This window comes from Bombina bombina, chromosome 4, assembly GCF_027579735.1.
Source record: "Bombina bombina isolate aBomBom1 chromosome 4, aBomBom1.pri, whole genome shotgun sequence".
NCBI lineage: Eukaryota > Metazoa > Chordata > Amphibia > Anura > Bombinatoridae > Bombina > Bombina bombina.
Window position 1 is genome coordinate 1,227,307,017 of NC_069502.1, and position 13,913 is coordinate 1,227,320,929.

At 42.0% G+C, this 13,913-nt stretch overlaps 1 protein-coding gene across 4 annotated transcripts in view; it reads left to right on the forward strand.

Annotated features, from left to right (window-relative positions):
• The window catches only part of DLK2 (delta like non-canonical Notch ligand 2), a 121,123-nt gene that overhangs the window by 89,300 nt on the left and 17,910 nt on the right, over window positions 1–13,913 (forward strand). For 3 of the 4 annotated variants that reach the window (XM_053712762.1, XM_053712763.1, XM_053712764.1), the window contains 4 exons: window positions 1,995–2,161; window positions 3,177–3,266; window positions 11,704–11,767; window positions 12,170–12,300. In XM_053712762.1, coding sequence (XP_053568737.1) covers window positions 3,194–3,266; window positions 11,704–11,767; window positions 12,170–12,300 — 268 coding nt within the window. In that variant the 5' untranslated portion in view covers window positions 1,995–2,161; window positions 3,177–3,193. The remainder of the gene's footprint in view (window positions 1–1,994; window positions 2,162–3,176; window positions 3,267–11,703; window positions 11,768–12,169; window positions 12,301–13,913) is intronic. The other variant, XM_053712765.1, reaches the window with a different exon arrangement.

The window sequence follows — 13,913 nt, forward strand, 5'->3', positions numbered from 1 at the left end:
ACGTCACAGCACGTCACTGAGTAACCCAGGGGTTTTCAACCCTGTCCTCAAGCTCCCTAACAGGCCAGATGTTCAGGATATCTGAACTGGAGCACAGGTGAAATAATCAGCTGATTAGTAAACATGATTGTTAAATTACATCCCGATTGTGTAGCAAACTATCCTTCGGAGAGAAAGGCTTAGGGAAAAAAAAAAATTCCTGACTGATATTACGATCAGAGACAACCTGGGCAAAAAACCTAACTTGATACATAAAACAGCCTTATCGGCATGAAAAAAACAAGATAAGGTGATCACACTGCCAAGCAGATACACATAAACTCTGCAAGCAGAAGAAATAGCCAACATGAATAAAAACTTACCAAACTGAGCCTGCTGAAAAACATGAAGAACAAGATTAAGGCTCCAAGGAGTAGCAACTGGTAAAAACACAGGCCTGATCTTAACCAGGACCTGAACCCAGGATTGAACATCAGAAGATAAGCTAATTTCTTATGCAACAACACAGAAAGGGCAGAGATCTGACCCCTTATAGCAGAACATCCTGGAGAAACCATGTGCCAAGGGAAACCTCGTACCTCACATCAGGTCAGATAGGTAAATATGATGAGAGACAGGCTTACATACCTGGAACAGGATGTTAAAGGCCCTGTCAGAAAATCTTCTTTGGACAGTACTAAGGGGCCTATATATTATGTGTCTGTCCGACATGATCAGCGGATCATGTCCGACAGACATCGCTGAATGTGGAGAGCAATACACTCTCTGCATTCAGCATTGCACCAGCAGATCTTTTGAACTGCTGGTGCAACGCCGCCCCCTGTATATTCGTGGCCAATCGACCACTAGCAGAGGGGGTGTCAATCAACCCAATCGTATTCAATCGGGTTGAATTGCGGTAATGTCTTGTCTGCATCCTCAGAGCAGGCGGACAGGTTATGGAGCAGCGGTCTAAATACCGCTGCTTAATAACTGGTGTTTCTGATGAGCATGAAGACTCGCCAGAAACACGGGGCTTCAAGCTCCACACGGAATTTGATAGATAGGCCCCTAAGTGTACAATATCCACGCAGACAGCCTCAGAGAGATTAGATGCTGGAAAAGGAAAGGACATTGGAGTAGAAGGTCCGTTTGTTAAGGCATCCTCCAAGGAGGGGAAGAAGACATCTGCACTAGGACCTCGAATAGGTCCTGCGAGGCCACACCGGAGCAATTAGATCACAGAGGCCCACACCTGTTAATGCAGGTGATCACCCAGCGAAGGAGGGAGACGGAGGAAACAAATAAGTTAGAATCTCCATGAGCCACTAACACGTCCACCAACACATCCTGAGGATATCCCGATCTCAATTCATAACAGTTTGGAAATGAGACGAGACGTCATGAGGTCTATCTCCAGAATCCCCCACCTGACAGTTAAGAAGAAACCACTCCCCGGAGTGAAAAGTCTGCTGCTCAGAAAGACTTCATCCCAATTGTCCACCCCCGGAATGAGATATCCGATATGTGACAATTGTGAGACGCTGCCCACTAAAGGATGCAAGACACTTCCCTCCTCATCAGGGAAAACCTTCTTCCCCATGACGATTAATATAGGAAACTGAAATGATGTTGACTGATTGTATTCTGAAAAACCGGCCATGCCATCAAAACATTGAAAATGGCTCTCATCCCAAAATATTGAACGGAAGAGAGCCAAGTTACAGAGGCAAAGAATGACTGGGGGGATATGGGAAGTGGGAGGGATACTTCATGCTTTAGCTGTGGTGTCCTTGCCTTCGTGGACTCTCCATGCCATTAAAAATAGTGATTCATCACTAAATCATTAGAAACTTGCTGCACAATATCTACAAACTCAGTTGTCCTTATGTAAATCTTCTGTCTGGGCACCACTGATTTACAGTTATGAAGTGTTTGGTGGGATAATGTAGTTATTAGAGATAAGTGGTAAACATTCCTATTGCATCTATCCTTATAATTCTGTCTTTCTGCAGGGGTCTCCTCCTTCCTCACCTGCTGCTCACATTGGGATGTGTAGGTCCTGGAACTCCCCCCTGAGCACACACCGATCACCTTATGCGCGTTATGGAAACTGATATCCAGCTCTCTGTTCTTCAGCACCATTAACCAACACCAACCTGACTGCACTGACTTTCTGTAGGTAAGACCACCCCCCCCCCCCAACGTAAACCAGTCTGTCTGTAATGTATGCAGTGTATATGTAGTAGGTACAGGGTGAGATGGTACTGTATAGTGGTGCAGTGTATATGTAGTAGGTACAGGGTGAGATGGTACTGTATATGTAGTAGGTACAGGGTGAGATGGTACTGTATAGTGGTGTAGTGTATATGTAGTAGATACAGGGTGAGATGGTACTGTATAGTGATACAGTATATATGTAGTAGGTACAGGGTGAGATGGTACTGTATAGTGGTGTAGTGTATATGTAGTAGGTACAGGGTGAGATGGTACTGTATAGTGGTGTAGTGTATATGTAGTAGGTACAGGGTGAGATGGTACTGTATAGTGATACAGTATATATGTAGTAGGTACAGGGTGAGATGGTACTGTATAGTGGTGTAGTGTATATGTAGTAGGTACAGGGTGAGATGGTACTGTATAGTGATACAGTATATATGTAGTAGGTACAGGGTGAGATGGTACTGTATAGTGATGTAGAGTATATGTAGTAGGTACAGGGTGAGATGGTACTGTATAGTGATGTAGTGTATATGTAGTAGGTACAGGGTGAGATGGTACTGTATAGTGATGTAGTGTATATGTATTAGGTACAGGGGGAGATGGTACTGTATAGTGATGTAGTGTATATGTAGTAGGTACAGGGTGAGATGGTATGGTATAGTGATGTAGTGTATATGTAGTAGATACAGGGTGAGATTGTACTGTATGTGCAGCTGGTACACAGTACGTGTAGGTACTAGGGAGGATGCAGTGAGTTTAGGGGGGACTTGGACAGGGGTGTTAACAACACACAGTAGTAGTTTATGAGTAGATATAGTCCGTATTGGGGGGTCCTGGTGTTGGGATGCAGTCAGGATACTGGATATGAATGTGGACAGGCTGTAGAAGTAGTAAGTGTGTATGTAGAGTGTGCAGCATTGCCCACAGCTCCTACTATACACACAGTGAGTTTATTATAAATGTTATCTTTCTAGACTCTGCAGTGCTGAACATGCCCTGCTGGCTCCAACTCCTACTTCCTGCCTTGTGTTGGGTCCTGTTCATGCATCAGATTTCTGCTCAAGGTGAGAATTTCGTTCACACTGACCGTGCATCCAGCAAGCGCACACTGACCGTGCATCCAGCAAGCGCACACTGACCGTGCATCCAGCAAGCGCACACTGAACGTACATCCAGCAAGAGCACACTGACCGTACATCCAGCAAGCGCACACTGACCGTGCATCCATCATTCGCACACTGACCGTGCATCCAGCAAGCGCACACTGACTGTACATCAAGCAAGCGCACACATACCTACTTTCAGCATGCGCACATACAATCAGCAAGAGCACACTGACAGTACATCCAGCAAGTGCACACTGACCATACATTCAGCAAGCCTTCACTGACCGTATATTCAGCAATCGCACACTGACCGAGCATCCAGCAAGCGCACACTGACCGTGCATTTAGCAAGTGCATACTGACCATGCATCCAGGAAGCGCACACTGACCGTGTATACAGCAAGCGCACACTGACCGTTCATTTAGCAAGTGCACACTGACCGTGCATCCAGGAAGCGCACACTGACTGTGCATCCAGCAAGCGCACACTGACTGTGCATCCAGCAAGCGCACACTCACCATACATCCAGCAAGCACACACTGAACGTACATCCAAAAAGAGCACACTGACTGTAAATCCAGCAAGCGCACACTGACTGTACATCCAGCAAGTGCACACTGACTGTACATCCAGCAAGTGCACACTAACTGTACATCCTTCAAGCGCACTCTGACCTGCATCCAGCAAGCGCACACTGACTGTGCATCCAGCAAGCGCACACTGACTGTGCATCCAGCAAGCGCACACTGACAGTACATCCAGCAAGCACACACTAGCTGTACTTCCAGCAAGTGCACACTGACTGTACATCCAGCAAGCGCACACTGACCATGCATCCTTCAAGCGCACTCTGACCTGCATCCAGCAAGCGCACACTGACTGTGCATCCAGCAAGCACACTGACTGTACATCCAGCAAGCACACACTAACCATGCATCCTTCAAGCGCACTCTGACCTACAGCCAGCAAGCGCACACTGACTGTACATCAAGCAAGTGCACACTGGACATTTAGTAATAGCACACTAACCTACTTTCGGCAAGCGCACGTACAATCAGCAAAAGCACACTGACCATACATTGAGCAACCACACATAAAGTCAGCTAACCCACATTGACCGTGTATCCAGCAAGCCACACTGACCGCACATTCAGCAAGTGCACACTGACCTACATTAAGCAAGCACACGCTGACTGTACATTCAGCAAGTGCACAATGACCGCATATCCAGCAAACGCACAATGACTGTATATCCAGCAAACGTACACTGAACGTACATCCAGCAAGCGCACAATGACTGTATATCCAGCAAGTGCAAAATGACTGTATATCCAGAAAACGCACAATGACTGTATATCCAGCAAACACACACTGACTGTATATCCAGCAAACACACACTGACTGTATATCCAGCAAACACACAATGACTGTATATCCAGCAAACACACACTGACTGTATATCCAGCAAACACACAATGACTGTATATCCAGCAAACACACAATGACTGTATATCCAGCAAACACACACTGACTGTATATCCAGCAAACACACAATGACTGTATATCCAGCAAATACACAATGACTGTATATCTAGCAAACACACACTGACTGTATATCCAGCAAACACACAATGACTGTATATACAGCAAACACACAATGACTGTATATCCAGCAAACACACACTGACTGTATATCCAGCAAATACACACTGACTGTATAACCAGCAAACACACAATGACTGTATATCCAGCAAACACACACTGACTGTATATCCAGCAAACACACAATGACTGTATATCCAGCAAACACACAATGACTGTATATCCAGCAAACACACACTGACTGTATATCCAGCAAACACACAATGACTGTATATCCAGCAAACACACAATGACTGTATATCCAGCAAACACACACTGACTGTATATCCAGCAAATACACACTGACTGTATATCCAGCAAACACACACTGACTGTATATCCAGCAAACACACACTAACTGTATATCCAGCAAACACACAATGACTGTATATCCTGCAAACGCACACTGACAGTATATCCAACAAACACACACTGACTGTATATCCAACAAACACACAATGACTGTATATCCTGCAAACGCACACTGACTGTATATCCAACAAACACACACTGACTGTATATCCAACAAACACACACTGACTGTATATCCAGCAAACACACAATGACTGCATATCCAGCAAACACACAATGACTGCATATCCAGCAAACACACAATGACTGCATATCCAGCAAACACACAATGACTGCATATCCAGCAAACACGCAATGACTGTATATCCAGCAAACACGCAATGACTGTATATCCAGCAAACACGCAATGACTGTATATCCAGCAAACACGCAATGACTGTATATCCAGCAAACACACAATGACTGTATATCCAGCAAACACACAATGACTGTATATCCAGCAAACACACACTGACTGTATATCCAGCAAACGCACACTGACTGTATATCCAGCAAACACACAATGACTGTATATCCAGCAAACACACAATGACTGTATATCCAGCAAACACACACTGATTGTATATCCAGCAAACACACACTGACTGTTTATCCAGCAAACACACAATGACTGTATATCCAGCAAATGCACACTGACGGTATATCTAGCAAACACACAATGACTGTATATCCATCAAACACACAATGACTGTATATCCAGCAAACACACACTGACTGTATATCCAGCAAACACACACTGACTGTATATCCAGCAAACACACACTGACTGTATATCCATCATACACACAATGACTGTATATCCAGCAAACACACACTGACCTTATATCCAGCAAACACACAATGACTGTATATCCATCAAACACACACTGACTGTATATCCAGCAAACACACAATGACTGTATATCCATCAAACACACAATGACTGTATATCCAGCAAACACACAATGACTGTATATCCATCAAACACACACTGACTGTATATCCATCAAACACACACTGACTGTATATCCAGCAAACACACAATGACTGTATATCCATCAAACACACAATGACTGTATATCCAGCAAATGCACACTGACTGTATATCCAGCAAACACACACTGACTGTATATCCATCAAACACACAATGACTGTATATCCAGAAAACACACACTGACTGTATATCCAGCAAACACACAATGACTGTATATCCAGCAAACACACAATGACTGTATATCCAGCAAACACACACTGACCTTATATCCAGCAAACACACACTGACTGTATATCCAGCAAACACACAATGACTGTATATCCTGCAAACGCACACTGACTGTATATCCAACAAACACACACTGACTGTATATCCAGCAAATGCACACTGACTGTATATCCAACAAACACACACTGACTGTATATCCAGCAAACACACACTGACTGTATATCCAGCAAACACACACTGACTGTATATCCAGCAAACACACAATGACTGTATATCCAGAAAACACACAATGACTGTATATTCAGCAAACACACAATGACTGTATATCCAGCAAACACACAATGACTGTATATCCAGCAAACACACAATGAATGTATATCCAGCAAACACACAATGACTGTATATCCAGCAAACACACACTGACTGTATATCCAGGAAACACACACTGACTGTATATCCAGCAAACGCACAATGACTGTATATCCTGCAAACGCACACTGACTGTATATTCAACAAACACACACTGACTGTATATCCAGCAAATGCACACTGACTGTATATCCTGCAAACGCACACTGACTGTATATCCAGCAAATGCACACTGACTGTATATCCAGCAAACACACACTGACTGTATATCCAGCAAACACACAATGACTGTATATCCAGCAAACACACACTGACTGTATATCCAGCAAACACACAATGACTGTATATCCAGCAAACACACAATGACTGTATATCCAGCAAACACACAATGACTGTATATCCAGCAAACACACACTGACCTTATATCCAGCAAACACACACTGACTGTATATCCAGCAAACACACACTGACTGTATATCCAGCAAACACACAATGACTGTATATCCTGCAAACGCACACTGACTGTATATCCAACAAACACACACTGACTGTATATCCAGCAAATGCACACTGACTGTATATCCAACAAACACACACTGACTGTATATCCAGCAAACACACACTGACTGTATATCCAGCAAACACACACTGACTGTATATCCAGCAAACACACAATGACTGTATATCCAGCAAACACACAATGACTGTATATTCAGCAAACACACAATGACTGTATATCCAGCAAACACACAATGACTGTATATCCAGCAAACACACAATGAATGTATATCCAGCAAACACACAATGACTGTATATCCAGCAAACACACACTGACTGTATATCCAGGAAACACACACTGACTGTATATCCAGCAAACACACAATGACTGTATATCCTGCAAACGCACACTGACTGTATATTCAACAAACACACACTGACTGTATATCCAGCAAATGCACACTGACTGTATATCCTGCAAACGCACACTGACTGCATATCCAGCAAATGCACACTGACTGTATATCCAGCAAACACACACTGACTGTATATCCAGCAAACACACAATGACTGTATATCCAGCAAACACACACTGACTGTATATCCAGCAAACACACAATGACTGTATATCCAGCAAACACACAATGACTGTATATCCAGCAAACGCACACTGACTGTATATCCAGCAAACGCACAATGACTGTATATCCAGCAAACACACACTGACTGTATATCCTGCAAACGCACACTGACTGTATATCCAGCAAATGCACACTGACTGTATATCCAGCAAACACACACTGACTGTATATTCAGCAAACACACAATGACTGTATATCCAGCAAACACACACTGACTGTATATCCAGCAAACTCACACTGACTGTATATCCAGCAAACACACACTGACTGTATATCCAGCAAACACACACTGACTGTATATCCAGCAAACACACAATGACTGTATATCCTGCAAACACACACTGACTGTATATCCAGCAAACACACAATGACTGTATATCCAGCAAACACACACTGACTGTATATCCAGCAAACACACAATGACTGTATATCCAGCAAACACACACTAACTGTATATCCAGCAAACACACAGTGACTGTATATCCAGCAAACACACAATGACTGTATATCCAGCAAACACACAATGACTGTATATTCAGCAAACACACACTGACTGTATATTCAGCAAACACACAATGACTGTATATCCAGCAAACACACACTGACAGTATATCCAGCAAACACACAATGACTGTATATCCATCAAACACATGACTGTATATCCATCAAACATCACAATGACTGTATATCCAGCAATTGCACAATGACTGTAAATCCAGCAAACACACAATGACTGTATATCCAGCAAGTGCACAATCACTGTATATCCAGCAAACACACAATGACCTTATATCCAGCAAGTGCACAATGACTGTATATCCAGCAAACGCACAATGACTGTATATCCAGCAAACACACAATGACTGTATATCCATCAAACACACAATGACTGTATATCCAGCAAACACACAATGACTGTATATCCAGCAAACACACAATGACTGTATATTCAGCAAACACACAAAGACTGTATATTCAGCAAACACACAATGACTGTATATTAAGCAAACACACAATGACCGTATATCCAGCAAGTGCACAATGACTGTATATCCAGAAAACACACAATGACCGTATATCCAGCAAGTGCACAATGACTGTATATCCAGCAAACACACAATGATTGTATATTTAGCAAAAACACAATGACTGTATATCCAGCAAACACACACTGACTGTATATCCAGCAAACACACAATGACTGTATATCCAGCAAACACACAATAACTGTATATCCAGCAAACACACAATGACTGTATATCCTGCAAACGCACACTGACTGTATATCCAACAAACACGCAATGACTGTATATCCAACAAACACGCAATGACTGTATATCAAACAAACACGCAATGACTGTATATCCAGCAAACACACAATGACTGTATATCCAGCAAACACACAATGACTGTATATCCAGCAAACACACAATGACTGTATATCCAGAAAACACACAACTGTATATCCAGCAAACACACAATGACTGTATATCCAGCAAATGCACACTGACTGTATATCCAGCAAACACACACTGACTGTATATCCAGCAAACACACACTGACTGTATATCCAGCAAACACACAATGACTGTATATCCAGCAAACACACAATGACTATATCCAGCAAACACACAATGACTGTATATCCAGCAAACACACACTGACTGTATATTCAGCAAACACACAATGACTGTATATCCAGCAAACACACACTGACTGTATATTCAGCAAACACACACTGACTGTATATTCAGCAAACACACACTGACTGTATATCCAGCAAACACACAATGACTGTATATCCAGCAAACACACAATGACGTTATATCCAGCAAACACACAATGACTGTATATCCAGCAAACACACAATGACTGTATATCTAGCAAACACACAATGACCGTATATCCAGCAAACACACAATGACTGTATATCCAGAAAACACACAATGACTGTATATCCAGTAAACACACACTGACTGTATATCCAGCAAACACAAACTGACTGTATATCCAGCAAACACACAATGACTGTATATCCAGCAAACACACAATGACTGCATATCCAGCAAACACACAATGACTGTATATCCAGCAAACACACAATGACTGTATATCCAGCAAACACACAATGACTGTATATCCAGCAAACACACAATGACTGTATATCCAGCAAACACACACTGACTGTATATCCAGCAAACACACACTGACTGTATATCCAGCAAACACACACTGACCTTATATCCAGCAAACACACAATGACTGTATATCCAGCAAATGCACACTGACAGTATATCCAGCAAACACACAAAGACTGTATATTCAGCAAACACACAATGACTGTATATTAAGCAAACACACAATGACCGTATATCCAGCAAGTGCACAATGACTGTATATCCAGAAAACACACAATGACTGTATATCCAGCAAGTGCACAATGACTGTATATCCAGCAAACACACAATGATTGTATATTTAGCAAAAACACAATGACTGTATATCCAGCAAACACACACTGACTGTATATCCAGCAAACACACAATGACTGTATATCCAGCAAACACACAATGACTGTGTATCCAGCAAACACACAATGACTGTATATCCAGAAAACACACACTGACTGTATATCCAGCAAACACACAATGATTGTATATTTAGCAAAAACACAATGACTGTATATCCAGCAAACACACACTGACTGTATATCCAGCAAACACACAATGACTGTATATCCAGCAAACACACAATGACTGTGTATCCAGCAAACACACAATGACTGTATATCCAGCAAACACACAATGACTGTATATCCTGCAAACGCCCACTGACTGTATATCCTGCAAACGCCCACTGACTGTATATCCAACAAACACACAATGACTGTATATCCAGGAAACACACAATGACTGTATATCCAGCAAACGCACAATGACTGTATATCCAGCAAACGCACAATGACTGTATATCCAGCAAACGCACAATGACTGTATATCCAGCAAACGCACACTGACGGTATATCCAGCAAACACACACTGACTGTATATCCAGCAAACACACAATGACTGTATATCCAGCAAACACACAATGACTGTATATCCAGCAAACACACAATGACTGTATATCCAGCAAACACACAATGACTGTATATCCAGCAAACACACAATGACTGTATATCCAGCAAACACACAATGACTGTATATCCAGAAAACACACACTGACTGTATATCCAGCAAACACACAATGACTGTATATCCAGCAAACACACACTGACTGTATATTCAGCAAACACACAATGACTGTATATCCAGCAAACACACACTGACTGTATATTCAGCAAACACACACTGACTGTATATTCAGCAAACACACACTGACTGTATATCCAGCAAACACACAATGACTGTATATCCAGCAAACACACAATGACTGTATATCCAGCAAACACACAATGACTGTATATCCAGCAAACACACAATGACTGTATATCCAGCAAACACACAATGACTGTATATCCAGCAAACACACACTAACTGTATATCCAGCAAACACAAACTGACTGTATATCCAGCAAACACACAATGACTGTATATCCAGCAAACACACAATGACTGTTTACAAAATAAAGCTTAACGTGAATCAGTTAATCTCACTGTATGTTGTTTACAGCTGGTGAGTGCAGTGAGCACTGTGACTTGTATCACGGACACTGTGACAAGGACGGGATTTGCAGGTGAGACCCACAGACCTATAACTGTTTTTCTGTACTGGTAAAAATGCAGCAATAAAGATCATTTATGGGAGCAAGAACATTTATTGGAGGGAAAAAAAAAACTATAAATCAACCCAGTGTTGTACCATTCTAAATATGGTCTACTGTCAGGAGTGGATCTCGGCCATAGAGGGGCGGGTGCTGATGTGTGGGGTCACATTCTGCTGCTTCTCCTAGATTCTCTTATTTAAATTCACTCGGTTACCTCTCTCCTTGCCCTGGGTAAAGCAACGAGCCTGTAAGCAATGGGAGTGTAACCAAGGGGCCTGTTAGCATTAAGCATGTAACCATGGGAATGACTTGCTAGTTTATGGCTGCAGGCACCCGCCCCCATGTATAACCAGCACTGTCTCCTGTCTGCAGGTGTGACCCTGGCTGGGAGGGGCAGCATTGTGAGCAGTGCGTTAGGATGCCAGGCTGCGTCCATGGCTCGTGCCATCAGCCCTGGCAGTGCATGTGTCAAATTGGCTGGGCTGGCAAGTTCTGTGACAAAGGTAAGTGCACATAAAGAGCACAGTGTTTGCACAATACTTACATGATACCTTTGTTAAGATCAACACTCACTATACACAGGTTTGTAAGGTTATATATAAGGCGCTCTCCCTTTATTTGCAGCATAGCACAGTATCACTTATATATACGGCACTCTCCCTTTATTTGTGCCATAGGACAGTATCACTTATATATAAGGCACTCTCCCTTTATCTGTGCCATAGGACAGTATCACTTATATATAAGGCACTCTCCCTTTATTTGTGCTATAGGACAGTATCACTTATATATACGGCACTCTCCCTTTATTTGTGCCATAGGACAGTATCACTTATATATAAGGCACTCTCCCTTTATTTGTGCCATAGGACAGTATCACTTATATATACAGCACTCTCCCTTTATTTGTGCCATAGGACAGTATCACTTATATATACAGCACTCTCCCTTTATTTGTATCATAGGACAGTATCACTTATATATACAGCACTCTCCCTTTATTTGTATCATAGGACAGTATCACTTATATATACAGCACTCTCCCTTTATTTGTGCCATAGGACAGTATCACTTATATATAAGGCACTCTCCCTTTATTTGTGCCATAGGACAGTATCACTTATATATAAGGCACTCTCCCTTTATCTGTGCCATAGGACAGTATCACTTATATATACAGCACTCTCCCTTTATTTGTGCCATAGGACAGTATCACTTATATATACAGCACTCTCCCTTTATTTGTGCAATAGGACAGTATCACTTATATATACAGCACTCTCCCTTTATTTGTATCATAGGACAGTATCACTTATATATACAGCACTCTCCCTTTATTTGTGCCATAGGACAGTATCACTTATATATAAGGCACTCTCCCTTTATTTGTGCCATAGGACAGTATCACTTATATATACAGCACTCTCCCTTTATCTGTGCCATAGGACAGTATCACTTATATATACGGCACTCTCCCTTTATTTGTGCCATAGGACAGTATCACTTATATATAAGGCGCTCTCCCTTTATTTGCAGCATAGCACAGTATCACTTATATATACAGCACTCTCCCTTTATCTGTGCTATAGGACAGTATCACTTATATATACGGCACTCTCCCTTTATTTGTGCTATAGGACAGTATCACTTATATATACGGCACTCTCCCTTTATTTGTGCCATAGGACAGTATCACTTATATATACGGCACTCTCCCTTTATTTGTATCATAGGACAGTATCACTTATATATACAGCACTCTCCCTTTATTTGTGCTATAGGACAGTATCACTTATATATACAGTACTCTCCCTTTATCTGTGCCATAGGACAGTATCACTTATATATATACAGCACTCTCCCTTTATTTGTATCATAGGACAGTATCACTTATATATACAGCACTCTCCCTTTATTTGTATCATAGGACAGTATCACTTATATATACAGCACTCTCCCTTTATTTGTGCCATAGGACAGTATCACTTATATATACAGCACTCTCCCTTTATTTGTGCCATAGGACAGTATCACTTATATATACAGCACTCTCCCTTTATTTGTGCCATAGCACAGTATCACTTATATATACGGCACTCTCCCTTTATTTGTGCCA